Source organism: Apodemus sylvaticus, chromosome 3 (genome assembly GCF_947179515.1).
Source record: "Apodemus sylvaticus chromosome 3, mApoSyl1.1, whole genome shotgun sequence".
Taxonomy (NCBI): Eukaryota; Metazoa; Chordata; class Mammalia; order Rodentia; family Muridae; genus Apodemus; species Apodemus sylvaticus.
In genome coordinates, this window is record NC_067474.1 from 71970697 (window position 1) to 71990444 (window position 19748).

At 39.8% G+C, this 19748-nt stretch overlaps 1 protein-coding gene across 4 annotated transcripts in view; it reads left to right on the forward strand.

Annotated features, from left to right (window-relative positions):
- Musk (muscle associated receptor tyrosine kinase) overlaps positions 1-19748 on the forward strand; it is a 96916-nt gene that overhangs the window by 14818 nt on the left and 62350 nt on the right. For all 4 annotated transcript variants that reach the window (XM_052176535.1, XM_052176537.1, XM_052176538.1 and 1 more), the window contains exons 4-5: positions 2181-2308; positions 4028-4169. In XM_052176535.1, coding sequence (XP_052032495.1) covers positions 2181-2308; positions 4028-4169 — 270 coding nt within the window. The remainder of the gene's footprint in view (positions 1-2180; positions 2309-4027; positions 4170-19748) is intronic.

Below are 19748 nucleotides of genomic sequence, written 5' to 3' on the forward strand. Positions count from 1 at the left end.
GATGAGTTTGAGAGTCTTAGATTATTTCATGTATAAGCTGGTGTTGTTATGGTGGAGAACAGATTTCATACTCAAGAGGAAGTAGGCAGCATGTGTCCACCACAGGTTTTTAATGACCCGTACAGCAGCAAAGGGGTCAGATAAGGAGGCTGGCTGTCTCACTTTTGGGGCAATGAAGGCCAGGTTCTGCAGACCAAGGCCCTATTATGGGGAAGGGACCCCACTTCAGTAAGTCACTCTTCTACTTTTCTTTGGAATATTGTTATTTTCTCTCAAACACAAACGTTTTTAGCTTGGTTCTAGACCAAATCCTCTCATCTCTCTCTTCTTTCCTTGCCCCATCCTCACCTAAAAAGCTTTACCTGGTTGTGTGTGTGCACATTAGTGTGTTCATTCCAGTTGTTAAAAGCTTTACCTGGTTGTGTGTGTGCATTAGTGTGTTCATTCCAGTTGATAAACTTCAGAAGATTCCTAATCTCCAATGGTTCCAGCTACGTCCTTCTCCTGGGACCTTTTGAAACCTCCTCAGGTTCAAACATGGCCTCTTGACGGCACAGCGGACTGCCAACAGTACTTTGCTACAATAAGCTAGCCATTCCTGATGTTTTTCTTTGACAGGAGGCCCCATGCCTCCACATGAGTATTCTGACCATTCCTAGCTTACTTTTTAGTCAGTTTCCCAAAGATTCTCCTTAACTTCTAGCACACAGCTCATTAGCAACCAGGAGTCAATTCCTTGATAGAGCAGATAGCTTCTTTATCTGTGGCTCCCCACAGTGATCTTGTTCACAGAAGCTAACGAAAGGAACTGGAACTCCTCTTTGACAGTAATAAGAACATACACTCCTATGGCAAGATTTTGCCAACAGGTGTATAACAATACAACCCACAGTTAAGTACCTGGTAAGCACCTAAAATCTAGGTGTTTCCTACTGTAAATATAAAAGAGAACTGTAAATTGTGTGACACAGCAGAATGGCCAAGGTTTATACTTTCCTACGCAATATTTTAAGCCTATCTTGTACTTTAGCCACAATGTAGAGTCATATTAACTATAAGGGGAAATAAATAAATGCCCAGGTTAAAACAGGCATTTAATCTTTGTAAATATGACTTATAATTGACACAAAGGCTCCACACCCTTCCCCCTCACATCCTCACATATAAGGAAAAAGAGAGTCTTTATCCCTTACTCATCTCTCCAAGTGGCCTAAACCACACACGTCTCAGAAATATGTCCTATAAAGACATCTCTTTGTTCTGTATGTGCAGAATACAATCACTAGGGGGACAAGGCAGTTTAATTACTTTATGAGTGCTTTGAGGCATTTTGAACCTCGTACATGTCAGATTTTAATAGCTTCTTCCTCTCAAAGCTTCATAGTAGAGAATAAAAAAGAGCCAACATCACCTATTTCTGCAGAAATGTTAACATGAGTATTGGCAGAAGAGGAAACTTCCCTTCGTAAAATTTTGATTTTCTAAATTGTAATGGATTTTTTCCTAGTTTCTAATATAAAAGCAACTTACATGCTTTCTAGATGAGACATCACATTTAATAGTTGAAGTGAGGTGGGAACAAAACCTGGAAACAAATGACTTTAGTCTCAACACTTGGGAGTCAGAGGCATAAGGATCAGCTTAAATTCAAGGCCAGCCTCTTCCATATAGTGAGTTCTGGGTCATCCAGAGCTATGTAATGGGACCCTGGCTCAGAAAACACAAAATAAATAAGTAAATAAAAAGATTAAAACCAAAGGGAAAGTAGATCATAACTCAAAATGATATAAGATTAACTTAACAATGATTTTCAAATGTATCACATCTACTGGTATAATATAATGTTGAGTTATGGGGAGTTTATGAAGGTTGATGTTTTAATAAGTGTCATTTAAAATAAGGAGTACTAAGAAACTTCAGCTATCTAGTATGCTTCATAAATGTGAGTTTTGCAAAAGGAAATAGAGGTTTTAACAAAACAGATCTAATCAGCTTTTAAGATTGATTTTCATTAGGCACGTACGCACCAATGACCTGTTTTAGCCTTTGGCAAACTTTGACATGTAAGATCCCTAAGAAGATCCTTGAAATGAATGTCAAGAATTAACCAGAAAGTTAAAATTCCAATTTCCATATAGACACATTACCCTTTTCATACTTGACTTTCCTTTTCCCCACAGAACCTAAAATAACGCGTCCTCCCATTAACGTAAAAATAATAGAGGGATTGAAGGCAGTTCTCCCGTGCACTACAATGGGTAACCCCAAGCCATCCGTGTCCTGGATCAAGGGTGACAGTGCTCTCAGGGTAAGTGTCAGTGGTGTTAAAATCTCTGTTTAAGACGTTGTTTAAAAAGATTTATGGTGTGTGTGTGTGTGTGTGTGTCTGTTTGTCTGCGTATGCATGCACATGTATATGTGGACATGGGTACCCATGAAGGCCAAAAGAGAGAATCAGATCCCTTGGAATAGAGTTGCAGACAGTGCGAGCCACCCAGTGTGGGTGCTAGGAATCTAACTCCAGTCCTCTGCAAGAGCACACACACTCTTAATGAGCTCTCTTTCCAACCCGCAAAAGTCATGTATTAAATGTAATTATTCCTAACTTCTAACTAACAACTAACTAAGTCATTAACTATCTACATAGTCACAAGCGTCTAGTATATGCTTTTTGTATACACATTAGGCAAACTTATCTTTTTCTATTCTTAACTATGCACACTCACTCTACAGCATTCTAGTAGGGACCGACTTGGAGACGGAAGAGACAGAAATCAGCAGTACTAGAGATGAAGTGGGTACAGAGCCCAAGCAAAACAAGGCTTGTTTTGGTCAGTTGAATCAGTTATCGCCATTGTCGACGTCGTCATCATCATCATCATCCTCGATTGTTGGAGACCTTAGGCATAATAATGCTGAACTAACAACCAAGTTTTAGAATTGGAAGTTTCTTGGTAGAGAGAAATGAAGATTAGAAGGAAGAAAATGAGAGAAAACAGATGAGATTTTAGAGCATAGTGACTTGGAATGATAAATATAGACAAACACGTCTCAGTAGCAAAGAGAAGTTAGGTCAAGGCTCTGTGATTTTTGCTGGGCTTCATGGATTAGAGTGCCTGCTTGTGTGAGAACTTGAGCTCACATGCATCCACATACGTGTGAGCCTGTAAGCCCCGTGCTGTGGGAGGAGGAGGCAGGAAGACAGAGGGGCTTGCTGGCCTCCAGCCAGATTCCAAGCACAGTGACCAAAGTAAAGAGTAGAAGATCATGACACGGGAGGCCCTCCTCTTGCCACATATGTGCACATGGATGTACATACACAGATAACTGCACAGACATGTATATATACTACAATCACACATACATTTAGAAAAAAATTAACTATTCATTGGGCTAGCTTCTATGCTGTAGTATGTCATCTCCTTGTTTGCTAATAAATTGTTACTATACATTATGATCATTTCCTTGTTTGCTAATAAATTGTTATTATACATTATGATCATCTCCACACCTTCATCTCACCAAGAGTGAGATGACAGGCTGTTCTCATCATACCAAGCCTGACACAGTCCATGGGAAGTGAAGCATAGTTGTCAAGATATAGCCAATAACTGAAACAAACTATAAATCACAGTAACCGAAAGCAATGTCTTAAACTTCTGCCTTGCTTTGTGTTTTACTCTGGGGGTTGCTGTGTGTGTGCTGAGCACATTTTCTACCACTGAGCTGCACCTCCAGCTCCAAAGCACAATGCTTCCAAAAAGATGCAAACAGTCATCTGTTAGAAATCATGATCACCGCTGTGTTCTAATGTGAAGAAGGGAGAAAAACAGAATAGATACAATCTTAGGAGACTATTGAGATGATTAATTTTGATCATCTTGCATGGTCTCAGTAATATGTTACTATGCATAGGCAGAGAAGAGGCGGCCACTTTGGGTGCTTAGGGTAATGATAAATCAATGAAATGAGGCAAGTGTGTCTTTCACTAAGGCTGTTTTCAAACTCATGTCCTTGTCTTTGGCAGGAAAACTCCAGAATTGCAGTTCTTGAATCTGGGAGCTTAAGGATCCATAACGTGCAGAAGGAAGATGCAGGACAGTACCGGTGTGTGGCAAAGAACAGTCTGGGAACAGCTTATTCCAAACTGGTGAAGCTGGAAGTGGAGGGTAAGAGGCAGCGTGTGCCCATCACTGTCGCTGGGAAGCTGTGCTTTGGGTAGTGAAAGATGTGATGCAGGAAGTTGTGGTTCACCAGCTCTGAGGGCAGGGCTTTGAAAACAGAGAAGTCAAGAGACATTTCCCTAGCATAAATGATCACATCCTATCGATTGCCCCAACTGCTGCTATGATTGACTGTTGCAGCAAACAAAATTCACGATGATGCTAAACTGTGCCACCATTTTAGTGTATCATTCCAGCTCAGACAATTCTCTTATTTATAAGATTGCATACAAATAAATTTATCTTTTAATGCATTTGGATTGACTTCAAAACATAGGAAGATAGAAAAATTAATCCTCAAATTATGGCTTCACAAAAGATGAGAATAAGTCAATGAATCAAACATATAAACATGGTCGTAATTCTGTGAACTATGTAGCAATTAATGTTTGAGCATAGTAATAATTTGCTCAAATATTTTATTTTTTTTAAATGAGGTCATTCAATAAATTTCTGGGAAAAACCTTCATTGGGAAATCAGAATTCAAAACAGACTTTAGTGCTTTTGGTGCTCTATTTCCTTGTTTGTCTCGTTCTTTACCTAAAATTTTTTATCACATTTGGTTTAAAAATAGGAACTAGGATCCAGAGGGGAGACTAGGGAGAAACTGGGAGGGGAGAGAGAAGAGAGAGAGAGAGAGAGAGAGAGAGAGAGAGAGAGAGAGAGAGAGAGAGAGAGAGAGAGAGAGAGAGAACAGTAATCCAGATATATTATGAGAAAAAAAATCTACATTCAATACATGGAGGGGCAGAATTGTCAGCATTCCTTCCTGCGCTGAGCAAGTGACTCAGCCATGAAATCCTTCCCAGCTCTTCCTGTTCTGAGCTGCAGGTCTAACAGCTCTGATTTTTTTTTTTATTTCCTCTGTAAATTTTAGTTTAAGAATCAATGAGCTATTGATCATATTCAGCAGTCTGGCCTGGAATGTACTTCATAGATGATGTCTACTGTCTTAGTCAGAGTTTCTATTCCTGCACAAACATCATGACCAAGAAGCAAGTTGGGGAGGAAAGGGTTTATTGAGCTTACACTTCCACACAGCTGTTCATCACCAAAGGAAGTCAGGACTGGAACTCAAGCAGGTCAGGAAGCAGGCGCTGATGCAGAGGCCATGGAGGGATGTTTCTTCCTGGCTTGCTTCCCCTGGCTTGCTCAGCCTGCTCACTTATAGACCCCAAGAATACCAGCCCAGGGATGGAACCACCCACAATGGACCCTTCCCCCTTGATCACCAACTGAGGAAATGCCTTATAGTTGGATCTCATGGAGGCACTTCCCAAACTGAAGCTCCTTTCTCTGTGATAACTCCAACCTGTGCCAAGTTGACACACAGAACCAACCAGTACAACTACGATTTTTCTGCTTTTATTTTCCATTTTTGACTGATAAAATATTGGACTAGACATAACATAGGAACAGCCATTAAAACAAGGAAGATATGGATGGATGCAAGGTCTTTGTGTTCTCTCATTGGGCTTTAGCCAAAATCTGTCCTTTCCTACATTTTCCCTTCATTATTTACTCAGACTTTTATTTCTTGAGCAGACCTAGGGCCTTTCTCTCACAGCTTTACTGACCTCCTTTTCCGTATTTGTCTCTAGTTGAGGTAACATTTTTATGGTGTCATTGCTCCAACTGCTCATCAAATTTCCATTAGGAAATAGTAAACAGCATATATTTATTAGATATATAATTGGATAAGAACACATGTTATATATGCATATAATATATCTTAGCATAGTTCTCAATATGAGTTGGTACAATTTAACATCTAATTTGTCAACTCTATCGATTCTATTTGAAGATTACTATATAGGCTAAAGAGATGGCTCGGTTATTAAGAAAAGAACCCTGGGTTCGATTCCCAGCTCATAGCAGTTCACAACTCTCTGTAACTCAATTCCAAGGAACCCAACCCCCTCACACAGACACACATGCAGGCAAAACACCAAATGCAGATGAAATAAAAATAAATAAATCATTAAAGATTAGAATACAATAGACATTTTCCCAAGGAAAGCTGAATACACATGCAACTGCATTCTGAAACCTACTGACTGAATACCCACCTTCCTGGTTTCGAGACTGCCTTGAATGCCATGCAGAATGATACAGAATGATGCTATCCAATGTATAAAATTCCACAAAAGATTTCCTTATCAACCTGTCAAGCTCAAGTATTCTGTCTTCCCAGCTATTAAAACAAATTGCTTCAAATTGGCTCAGAGAAAGTTATTGCCAGTATTAACCTACTGGAGCTGGTTACACAGACTGCTCTTGACACTTAATTATGAATCAAATGAGATACCATTTCCTTCTTCCTAACATTGAAATAATCATGCTTGTTGCCTTGACTATTAACATATGCTGGAGGGTTTATTAAAATCTGCTATGGCTGAGACCTCATGCTAACACCTGAAATTTCTCTAACAGTTGGCAAGAAACTTATTTAGTGCCTGTCTATTCTACATTCTCCACTTTTGACCAAAATACCCCAAATATGTGACATACTGTTGCTAGCACATATAATTATAGCGTAGGTGATAGCTATCATAATTTGTATTGTCACCAAGTCTATGATGATGAGGCAAAGGCATGGCAGTAGGAACATCTAGGAACTCACGTCTTGATTCACAAGTAGGAGGCAGAGAAGGCACACAGACGATGAAACTTCAAACCCAAACACAAGTGAGACACCTCCTCTGATGAGGCCACACCTCTTAATCCTTCCCAAATAGTTCTATCAACTGGGGACCATGTGATCAAATGTATGGGCCTGTGGGGATATTCTCATTCAAAGCACCATAGTACCCCCAGTCTTCTATCAAAAGATTCTGTACAGGACCCATAGAGTTCCTGATGAAATCCAAGCCTGTGCAGCATTTGTGTCATTCAAATCCGATGGGATGGCTAGAATGTCGAAATGTGCAAGTGATACTGAATGCTTTATGTGGAGAGCCAAGTGAACTTGCCACTCAGAGTGTTTGAAATAGGAGTGCCATATACTGTTCCATTTTAGGAAATTAAGTGAGGGGTGGCTCATTTACACAGGGTCACACAGGTGACAGTATCTAAGAAATTGAGACACATTGAATGCTTTCTTTACAGTTAAAAATCAAGATATTTCCCCATAACATTGTCTAGAGTAGCATCAGGGTGGAAGTAAGAGAAGAGGAAATCAGGATCCTGTAAAGGCAAAAAGAAAAGTGTGTGTGTGTGTGCACACACACACATGCACGCCTGTATGAGTGCATGTGTGTGTGTATGTGTGTGTGTGTGTGTGTGTGTGACTCTGTGCATGTCTGTATGAGTGTGCACATGTGTTCGTGTAGGGATTCACAATTTTTCAATAAACATGGAAAAAAAGAGGTGCAGAATCTAAACAGGGAGCAGCTAGAAATAATGACCAGGTTAAAACATCATGAGAAGGGAAATTTAACCATACAGAGGAGAGGGACACGGTCAAAGGAATGGGGTACTTTGGCACACACAAGGGTTGCATCCAGGGTTCAGGTGGAACTATAAACTTTATACAGAGGGAGACCACATGTCCTGTTTTTCCAAGGACATCTCTGTTTCACACCTGTTGTTCTGGAATAATTATTAGTAGAATCCTGCTTTTACTTTCTTAAGTATCTAGGCTTCCATGATACATTATACAGCTGCTCCCTTAGGGACAGGGAATTTTGTTCCTTGGGGTGGAAGGGAAATGGGGACATTTCCCAATATGAATCAGTTTATAAATGAGGCATATTGGATTTCAGAAGACTGTTCTTATGGTCTCTGTTTCTTTTAGGAAGTAGATGGTAGGTTATCCTCTGTAAGGAGGGTGTGGGGAGAGGGGGAGGTGGGGGTAGGCAGGGTAAGGAGAGTGGAAAGATTTTAAAATAGCCATGGGATGGGAATGATGACTCAGAAGGAAACATGGGATTGTGGAGCAACTTTAAGGCTTTAGCAGAGGACAGGATCATGAATACGGAAGGAGAGGCCTCCATGGCATGGGGGAATCACGCCGTCCCCAACTACCTGAATGTTGATCTGCTCTACAGATACACATGTAGAGAAAGAATGTTTACATTGTGCTTAAAGGCAAGAAATGAGTATTGGAATCTTGCCAGAAAGGAAAACAGGCCAAAAGAGAATATTCCCCAAGAGAGGAAAGCAGTGAGTCCCAGACTCTTTGTGCATGAAGTTCACGTAGCTTAATATCCAAACACTGAATCTAGAAGGGTTGAAACCTGGGTTTAAAGTCTTATAACGCTGGCAATAGGACAGACATGATGGTATGAAAGCCTCCTTACTGCAAAGGCTTAGAAATTCAGGAAACAGATTTGCATGTATAAGAACATCCCTAATATCTATGCTGAGCCTCATCTTTCCCTTCTCTAAGATACAAATAAGGCCATCACCCGCATCCTAGGTCGCTGTGTGCATTGATTGACATGGGCACATAATGAAAAACAGAATTATTTTTAGGCTTTGTTATTTTTCTTCATTAATAAGTCCTTGCACAAGGATTAACATGTTCTTGAAAAAATATCAGTTAATTGCCTATATAATATGTTCATGAGTGAAAAAGTAAGTTAAATATCGTCTCATAAGATATGTGTGAGTAAATGTGAATAAAGCATAGAGCCCACATCTCTGTTTATAGAGTTATGGGAGAAGTTACTTAGGCTATACAACTTAAATAGCTATATACTCTTTGATCCTGTGTAAAGAGACTTTTATAATCAGGAAGTTAATATAACATGTTCATGCTTTGGGAAATTATATTTCTCAAATATTGCACTGCTCTGATTCAGCATCACAAACCTTCCCATTCATCCACGTGATGTTTTACGCTTTTCTAGAACAAACTCAAGATGGGGAAAGTTTAGTCAAACGCCCTTGGTCTAGCCAACAGGTTGACTAGATACTCATGGCACTGGCTTCAGTTGGAGCCTATTGGAGGTGAGGACGTGGGTGAACAGAGTCTGAAATTCTGTTCTTCCCTCCAGGAAGGAACTCAACCCTTAAAGACATCCTGCATGAGATCTGCAGAGAAAGTAACCAGAACTTCCGAGATAGTGCAGGTGAAGAGGGACCCAGGATAGGCACGTGCCTGGGTTCTCTGTGCATTTGGCTCATTTACTTACTGACAAGCAGAAACCTGAAGTTTTTGTTAGGATTCCCCAGTGGCCCGGAGGCTCCAGCATAAGCACTGAGTTTGGGTTCTGATCATTCTATGAATGCATTCCAGCTCCATTGGATACTGACTTATAGAAAAAAAAAGGAAATATAAAACAAATGTAGGTCCCCATAGAAAAGTAGAGTTCCTTTTCAGGTGAGACCTACAGAGGTACACCGATTACACCTTGACTATGTTGTTTTTCAAGTTCCACAGTGAAATGCAGAAAAGGGCTGTCAGCTTCATGACTGTGTCTATCCTCCTTTGTCCCTGGTCCTCTGCGACCGTGGATACAACCCAGGAAGTCTGCTTGACCTATTACATAAAGCCTAAGACGCTCATTTTTAGTATTTTGCTGTACTGGGTCAAAGCACAGACTCACAGTTTTCCTTCGCTGCTTACTTCCGTGCCTGCTGGAATCGACTTTACAGGTGCTAAAGGAAATTAAACCTGGGCTGTGGCTTTCAGCCCTTAGCTGCAGTGTTTGCTTAACCATCTCCTCATATAACAATTGATATGCAGCTATCAAAAAGACATACACTAACCATATTAGCTTATAAGGCTGCCTTCTTTTAGACTAGAAATGATTTTTCTGCTTGTCATCACGTATTTTAATGAAGTTCCATAGAAGCAAGGATCCTATTTTCCACAGTAAAATGATTCCATCTAGTGTTTTTCTCCTCAAAAATTGTTATTCATATATTTTTTTAGGTTAAAATCAGATACAGTGGCTTTCCAATGCTATATAGGAGGTATTTTTTTCCTTGGGGAAAATCCTTGCCTATCTCTCTAATCAGCTCTATGTTTAACTTGGATATGGTTCATATCGAAAAAGTGAGCCAAAGTGTTTCCTTGTCTATTTTAAAGTTTTTCTACTAATTATGGGCCAAATACTCAGTGGCTCAGGGACAGGAGAGCAGAAAGTGCTGATATGAATGGTAAGGCTGCTTAAACATCATATGATCTCTGGGGACAACACTGCAGTGCAAGATTGAATTTCTGCTCCTATTATCTTTTTTAAACGTTTATTTTTTATTTTATAAGTACATCTATGTGCTTAAGTATCTGTGTGTACATTGCTGTTGAGGATGGATTTAAGAAGAGGGTGTCTGATCCCCAGAGCTGGAGTTATAATTAGTTGAGAGGCACCTGTCCTGGGTGTTAGAAACTGAACCCAGGTCCCCTGCAGGAGCCCCAAGTGGTCTCCTCCCCTGAGTCATTTCTCTAGCCCCCTTTCCCCTATTCTTAACCAGTGGCATAATTCTATTTTAAATATATGTATATATTTAACCAATAGTAATTAATCCTACAGAACTGAAATGTTTTTAGTATGATTATATATTATAATCTCTCTCTCTCTCTCTCTCTCTCTCTCTCTCTGTGTGTGTGTGTGTGTGTGTGTGTGTTCATATGGGTCTTTGATATAAGATTTTTCATTGTTGGGAAAGACCCAATGCACACTTTTCTTTTGTTTCTGTTTGTTTGTTTTAGTTTTTTCTTTCCTCAAGTTTTTGACTTAACCATGGGTAACTGGATTTATTTACATGTCCATGAATATAGGAATGCAGATCTTACTGCATCATGTAAACATTGAATTCCCATGAGTCCTATTAGATGAAGAAAACCAAAATGAGCGGAGTCTTCAAGACCCAAATTAAACTAGATGGATATTAGAATAAGCCTAGGTCCCTGCATTATCTATTACGACCTGGCTCGCTGCTGGCATCTTAAGCCACAGAGAAATAAAGAATGAACAGAAAGGAAGCTGGAGCACTCCCAGAGACCTCACGGTGTGAAGCGTCTTGATAGCTACACACAGGAGGCTGGTGAGAGCCAGAGCAGCAGGAAAGTGGACAGAGTCCTCAGGTGGACGTGGACGTGGACGTGGACACTGCTGTACGCTTCTCTAATGTTTACGCATCTCCTGTTTCCACGAGGCTTTGAAAAGCCGCATCTTATCTCAACATGAACAGGAATGTTGGCAGCTAGGAAGGAAAGCAAGCAGTGTGGAAATTTTAAGTGGCACCAGGACATGAACCTCTGTTGCTAGTCAGGGCACCGGAGGGCTGCTGTAGTTTTCCTGCGGTCTAAAAAGCTGTACGTGCATTTCCTTAGAGCTGGCCAAGCCTATTAAGAAACTTGTCTCCTCCAGGTCTTTTGCAAACAAACGTAGATCATCTAAATTAAGCAACAATGTCTGTCTGCCTGTCTGTCTACCTATTTACCTCTTTCTATTTATCATCTATCATCTATTTATCTATCTATCATCTTTCTACCTACCTATCATCTGTTTGTCTACATCATCTACAGACTTATCTACCAGCCCACCAATCTCTTGATCATCATGTTTCTGAAGTTGATGTTAATAAACATGCATACAATAAACAGCGGTGTTTTTACAACAGTAGACTTCTGCCTGCCGCCTCTGTTGGCGATCAGATTTTCTTGTTACACCTGCAAGAGTGGAAGCAATCAAGTAATGTTTATACCACATTTGATCTGCTTTTTCCTTTGTTTATGCTACAGCTCTTAATATGACAAATGCCACAGAGAGAGGTATTTAACCCCGTGTGTGCTGTGTCTCAGTGATTGCAGTTTTAATAGGCGTGCAGTGGTCCTGTTTGGGCATCAGCTCGGCTTGTCTGATGCCACTAACAGGTTTGGTGTGCTGTCATGAATAGAACATGCATTTTGAAATCAAACAAAAGAAAAGCCTGCAAGCCTCCGGTACCCCTAGGGGCCATCTTTGACAGAATTAAATGTGCATGATTTGATAGGTGCATGTTCCGGAAGAGTTTGACTGACTGATTTAGACACTATGCTGTGATTGTCAAAAGTTCTGTAAACCTTAGGGAAGACTGTCTCAATGGTCCTTTCCATGTAGACTTGTCACTAAAAGCTCTAGGGAAAAGAAGGTACATTAACAATTACAGCACTGAACCAATAGCCGTGAAAGTCAGAGAACAGTTCAGCCCTTTCCATCTGAACTGCTGAAGGAAATGGGTTTGAAAACAAGTAAATGATTTCATGCAGTGTTTATGTCTTTCCTAATTATTTAAAATGAAGAATCATTGTAAACAGAAATTGATGGACTTCAGTTGGAGACTAAAGTTAAAAGTTTAACTTAATTTTCTGCATATTAAAATGAGACATAGTTTCAAATACACATTTACAGCCTGGGACACATTAATAAAGTAATATATTCAACAAAGATGGCAGATCAATGTTCCAAGTTTTAAGTGACAGAAAAAAAAAACTACTCTGTCTTTTTTGGGCTTAAATTTAAATTGTAAATTGAAAATATATGAATTTTGCTGCAAAGAAACCATGGGAAGCCTTTTAAATTCTATGATAAACAGGGGTTTCAACAATTTTACCTTTGGTTATTTTCCTTAGATATCAAATGTGTAGTTTTGAGATTTGAATTAGCATATTGCCTTCATGACTGATAGTCTATGTCAGGCATGATTCTTGGAGGGAACAGACTGTTCTGGTTGGTAACACAGGCTCCAGATTGTCATAGAAACTGAACAGATTCCAGAGTATGGGGTAAACTTTCTGAGTTTAAAGCCCAAGTCCTCCACTTGCTGCTTCAGTAACTTACTTAAAAAAAATTTCCCCTTCTGCCTCAGTTTTTCTACTGGTAGAATAAGTTATCAACCTTAAAAATTACAGAACTGTGGATTAGGATAACATTCATAAGAAGAGTTGCTGTGAACACATCAGACAGACATGTCTTCAATGTAACTTACAGGGTTAATGGAATATCTTGTGCAAACAGAAACAATGTAAAAATTTGCAAAGACAGTTAACAGTCCATTTCATGTATCAACTTCATCTTTGAGGCAGAAACAATAGAATCCATCAGTAGCAAACATAGAGCATACCTTTTATCCCAAGAGGCACAGAGGCAGGCAGATCTTTAAGTCTGAGGCCAGCTTGACCTTGTTCTAGAGTTCCAGAACAGTCAAGGCTGCACAGGGAAACACTAAAGAGAAAGACAGAGGGAGAGGAGTAGGGGGGGAGAGAGGAAGGGAGAGAAGGAGAGAGAGAGGGAGAGGGAGATCGAGAGAGGGAGAGGGAGAAAAGGAGGGGAAGAGAGGAGAGAGAGAGTGAGAGAGAGAGAGAGAGAGAGAGAGAGAGAGAGAGAGAGAGAGAGAGACAGAGAGACAGAGAGACAGAGAGACAGAGAGAGATCATTTTTATTAGCTTTGAGTCTATCGGATCGAAATCATACTTTATAGCTGGAATGGGAACTGTAAGAAATTAGTTCAAACCCTTAAATTGCAGATAATGAAATGACATCAAGGCTAACAACAGGATGAGATAGTTCTGGGTTTTAAATTTCATCTTCCACTATCCATTTGTGATTCCTTCCTTTCTGTCTGCATAAATTACATAGATCTGTCCTCAGAGGGTTGCCCAATAATTGGCTGGCCCTGGGTATTAATCCTGAAGGCCCCACTTACTAGCTACAAAATCTGAATAATGACTTGGCCTTTCAAAGTCTATTTCTTCATGTGTTAAAAAGAATGGGGTGGGGGGGTCACTGAGAGCCCAGAGTCCTTCAGACAGAACAAGCACACAGTGTCCATGGCAGCTTCTCCATAAATCCTAGCTGTGTTCAGGATTCTTGTCTGCTGTGAGCATTGTTATAAAGCTGATGACTGCTATCCAGAGAAAGCTTCTGGCTAGGTTTCTCATATTTCATAAACAGAATGTCAGCATTCCCCACTGCTCATCTGGGTTCCAAAGAACATAAATCCACCCTCAATCAGCATTGCCTTGCACCTGCATGTCTGTTGCTTGTTAGAGATTATAGCTTCACTTTGGCCCCACTGTGACGAGTGCTGTCAGAAAGCTTATCGAAGGAGGTGTATGAAATAGGAACGGGTCTTCAGTAGCAAACTGGAAAGGAGCTATTTGGAGACAACGTGTCTGGAAAAGAAAAAAAAATAGCATCGAAACAAAAACAACTTGTCTTTCTCAAGCTTATATAATTTTTATTCCTATTGAAAAAATAGATATTTGCCAAAGGTCTTGCTTGAAATACTAATTTTTCTATCACTTTGTGTTCCAAGTAAATCTCAAGTGAGAAGCTGACTTAAAACTTTAGTTACTGAAGGATATGAAGAGATTGCAGTGACAAAATCAGTGTGTGAGCCCTGGGTCTCATATGTCTTCTCATCTTGCACTTTTCCCTTCCTTTCTGAAATGTAGCTCCAAACAGCATTTGAAGCTTAGTTTTGTCTATTAAGTTGAAAGGGTCTTATTATTCCATGGCTGGACCCAACTCAAAATTAATATGGAGGAACCAGCTAGAAAGAGGGTCAGTGGCCGAAAGCACTTGCTGTTCTTGGAGAGAACTGGAGTCTGGTCCCAGTACCCACATGAGGAGGCTAATGACCACCTATAACTCCAGTTCCATGGGTTCAGCACCCTCTTCTGGCTTCCTTGGTCACCCTAAGGTGATTCAAGATCTACATTTTGAATACTGACTTGAAGATGTCTACTTGGAATGTTATTATTCCTGATGAATCTTAGAAGTCTAAGTAGATAGGTTATCCACAAGTAGTAAGAAATAAATGCCGTTATAATTTTAAATTATTACACTTTTTTAGTGCTTGCTATGTTTAACGTAATGAGGTAGCTTAGAAAAATAAAGATTTGTATCAGTTCGCTTTCCATTACTGTAACAAAATGTTCAAGACAACCAACGTAAAGGGAGGGAAGGTTTGTTTTGACTAGCAGTTTTGGAGGATTTTGTCAGCAGTCCCTTGGCCTCATTCTGGTCTTGACACTAGGGCAGTAGTTCTCAACCTTCCTAATGCTGTGACTGTCTAATACAGTTCCTCATGGTATGGTGACCCCCAATCAGAAAATTAGTTTCATCGCGACTTCATAATTGTAATTTTGCTACTACTGTGAATCATAATGTAAATATCTATGTGTCCAATAGTCTTAGGTAACACCTGTGAAAGGGTCATTCATCCCCAAAAGGAGTCATGGCCCACAGGTTGAGAATCACTGGTCTAGAGCAACACAATACATCATGTAGGAAGTGTGGAAGAAAGCGTCTCTTCCCATCAGAATTGAAGATGGTTTTCTTCTTTGAAAGAGTACATTGGAACTGAAGCCCAACATTTTTTTTAAAGGCAAGAGAGGGTTTTTGTTGTTGTTGTTGTTGTTGTTGTTGTTTGTTTTTTATTATTTTTTTAAATTATATGTAAGTATACTGTAGCTGTTTTCAGACACCCCAGAAGAGGGCATCAGATCTCACTACAGATGGTTATGAGCCATCATGTGGTTGCTGGAATTTGAACTCACAACCTTCGGAAGAGCAGTTGGTGCTCTTAACCACTGAGTCATCTCTCCAGCCTCTGAAGCCCAACTTTTTACAGGCTTATGGTCTAAGTGAGATGTTTGCAGGACCAATTTAGTAAAAGAAAAATTCTTTTTCATCATCGTTTCTCTATCTACACGATAAACATGAACAAGCTCTACTCTGATAAACTGGGTAAATATTTTTCTCATTAGTAGTCAACAGTCCTTATGTATGAACTAGAAAAAATGTTATCTTAAAGGCCATGGACACACCCTCCGTGCCAGCTGCAATAGAGCATCTTGGTCTTGTGGAAGGTCCCTTTGAGGACTTGGTGCAGAGTGTCACGCTGAGGATGCTGTGGTCCCACTTCCTCCAGGGATGGTGGCTCAGTGGGGACAGCCTCATGCATGTCCCTGCCTTGCTTCAAGAGAGACAGAGAAGTAAACACTAGCTGCATACCAGGATCTCCTTTCTTCCCTTTGCTTTAGCTACCAACAGTCAAAAAGAGAATCCAGGCTCTATTTTATTTTTAAAGGTTTGCTATTATTTCTATATTTTATCATAATGATTAAATAACAAGATAGGAATCTATTGAGAAACAGAGTCCTATGGAGCCACAGCATGAGTCCTCTTCAACCCTCTTGTGTTCAATTAATAAAAAAATTAATTAATAAAATCTAGTAAAAATGACCCCTTGTGCTGCTGGTAGTATTTGTCTACTATCAGGCATCACTAATTCAATGGTTCTTGGAAGACACAACTCAAGAAGAGGTTCAAATACCTTACAGAGATTCACATCCAGGGTTGAACATTAATGGCTACAGGACAAATTTGCCTTTTCACAGAGTGGTTCTTCTCTTGATAGTTTCATTTAGGGATGGAGTTGGAGGGCGTGCTTTTCATACCTGTTGAAGGGACAGAACAGTCTTCATGAGTCAGAAGGATATGAGAGAGAGAGAGATAGAAAGAGAGAGAGAGAGAGACAGAGAGAGACAGAGAGAGAGAGAGAGACATAGGAGAGATAATATGAATCTGGCTTCAAATTTTGCTTCCCATGATTTGTAACTGAATCCTGAATCAGTGTGTAATAATAATAATAATAATAATAATTTATTAATTACTTCAATAGAAATAATCTTTAATTTATAAACATTTGATAGCTTGTTAATTTATTCTTTTACAGTTTGTACATGTTTATAATATATCCTGGCCACCCATTCCTTCCTGTGCTCTCTTTTATCCTCCCCAGACCTTCACCTCCCCTGCCTCCCATTAGGTTCCTATCTTATTTTAAAGGTACAACATAGATTTTATTTTTTTATTTTTTATATCTTTATATCTTTATTTTATATCTTTGAAAATAGTTTTGGAAAGTTTGCACATGCGCTCGGTGTATCTCAGTCATATGAATCCTGTATCTCTCCCTCAGGCTTCCCCCACCTGCCTCCAAATGTCTCCGTCATTTTATGATTTAAATCTTCTCCACAATTCTGGGTTGAGCGCCAATCACTCTTTCTGGTTGAACAAAAACTGAAGTTTGTAGAAGTTGAGCAAGAATCTGATAAAAAAAAAACCTAATGAGCAAAAAAATTAAGATCTACCACCCATGGTATCATATATAAATGGGAGGAGATTATCTTAGTGCTATGCATGGGTTTCCCGATTTCTGAGTTTGCTTAATTTCTGAGTTTGTCCTTTGCAAAATCTCCAGAGTTAGGTAGAACTTTGGTGACAGAGAGGCAGGATTCCCTGAGCTACTGACTGGGAAGAAAACCACACACATAAAGGCAAATAAATTCATCTGTGTACAGGTACCCACATAGACCAGAGGCTGCTATCATACCTCCATAGAGCTAAATAGTACCCATGGAGTTACCCATGGCTCCAGACACATAGGCAGCAGAGGAGAGGCCCTTGGTCCTGGAAAGACTTGATGCCATAGTGTAGAGGAATACCAGGACAGGGAAGCAGGGGAGGGTTGATTGGGGAAGAAGGGATGGCTTATGGTATTTTTGGGTGAGGGGAGAACCAAGAAAGGGGACAACATTTAAAATGTAAATAAAGAATATGTCTAATTTAAAAAATAGAACTTGGTGGGCTCGCAGAGGGTTATGAACTGTGAACATGGGTGCTGGGAACTGAACTCAGGTCCTCTGGACAGACAGAGTGTGCTTTTTACCACTGGGTCATAGATGCATGGTTACATCAAAACATTTGGGTGCAGAGGGAAATGGGAGTTCTTTAGTTGAGCATCAAAGGGAACACTTGAGACTAGCCTAAGTCTTAGACTGTTTTAAAGTGAAAAACACACAACAAAACAAAACAGCAAAAGGCAAACAGCATCTCAGTGTTTCATATAAATGGGGTAACTTTTTATTTCTCCTCGGTGAGCACTTTAGACATTTCCTTTAATCTTCATCTTAAATACCGTCACCATGCGGAGTCTCGCCATGTAATAGAACAGCCAGGCACTGTTTGGAAAGGCGCACCAAAAGACCAGGGGAGCTGGACTTTGCAAACGGCTATTTTGAGAAGTTGCTTTGTAGCATTTATAATCTTTCTATTTTAGTTTTATGATCCACAAATTTATACCGTGGCAGAAAAGTAAATGGCACTTGGACCAGAGCAGAAGACATAGTTTTCCTTTTCACCTTCATTTACACTTTTAAAACACTCTGACCTTCCCCTTTAAAGGTTGGCCTTGTCATTTCAAATAGGCCCCGTAGCCTAACTCTGCGACTCTCCGGCAGCTGGGTTAGCAGTATCATTTGATTCAAATCTCTTTTAAATCCACCAGTTTGAGTTTTATGTTTTGAAACTTTTATTTTATTGAGCACATGCACATTATTGTTATAAATCCCCCTTTCTAACTTATGTTTTTAACCTTTGGGTAATGTTCCTCCTTTTTTGCTATGAGTACTTTTTGTCATAAATTCTGTTGTGTTTTATATTAATTTTGTTGATATATTTTAATTCGATGTTTCCCCATTGCTTTGTGGTCTTCAGTCGCTTCCTTTCTAGCCCTCCTATTATGCTGTAAGTAGAAGGTAGCCTAATTTGTAAAAATAATCCAGTCTAAAGGATTTTGTCATCTTTAGTATATAAGTTTAGTCATCTATACATATTCTGAAAACTTATTTCTAGTATAGTTAAAATTAACTAATTTACGAGGCTGTTCTATAGATAGCTCAGGCTAGCCTTGAACGTGTGACCCTTTCCCCTCAGCCTCCAGATTCTATATCTTTTTTACCACGTGTAATATTAATTTTGCTGTTTCTTTTGTCTGCTTGATTTTTATTCCAATCCTTCTTCCTGCTGGATTCATCCCGTCGCCCCCACAGCTTGCTGATTCTGATGTTAGAGTGCTCTACTTTGGTGACGGCTTTGACATTTTTAACACAGAGATGGTGCTTTTGCTCTGACAGAGGTTAAAATCAGAGTCTCGGCTCTGGTGTTGAAAGCAGGGCAGAGCCGACTCTTCCACAGCCTGACTCTTGTAACAAATGCCACTCTTTCTCCCTATGGTTAAAAATTACCTAATATTTCTTAATCTCAAAAGCTGAGTAACTTTCTAGACCACAGTTAATGTTCCTGTTAAGACAAACCACCATATACTGTTTCCACTTTTCCTTTTTCATGTTTCTTTTTTTTTTCTTTATGCATCCAATTTCTCATTTCCTAAATATATTCTTCATTAGTTCTTTCTATGGTAACTTATAGGCACTAGACTCTTTTTGTCTTTTTTTCCCTAACCTTGTGTGAGTGTTTCACCTGCATTCTGTCTGTGCTTGCCTGGTACCTGAAGAGGCCAGAGAGGGCATCAGACTGCCTGGAACTGGAGTTACTGCTGTGAGTGCCCACGTGGGTACTGGGAATCTAAGCCCTGTCCTCTGCAAGACCAGCCAGTGTTCTTAGCCACTGAGCCACCTCTCTAGTCCCTCTATGTCTCCTTTCACGTGGGCTCACTCTTGTTTTGTCTGTGTGATTTATGGTGGCAGCTATTTTCTCTCGATGTCATCCTGTGACTAC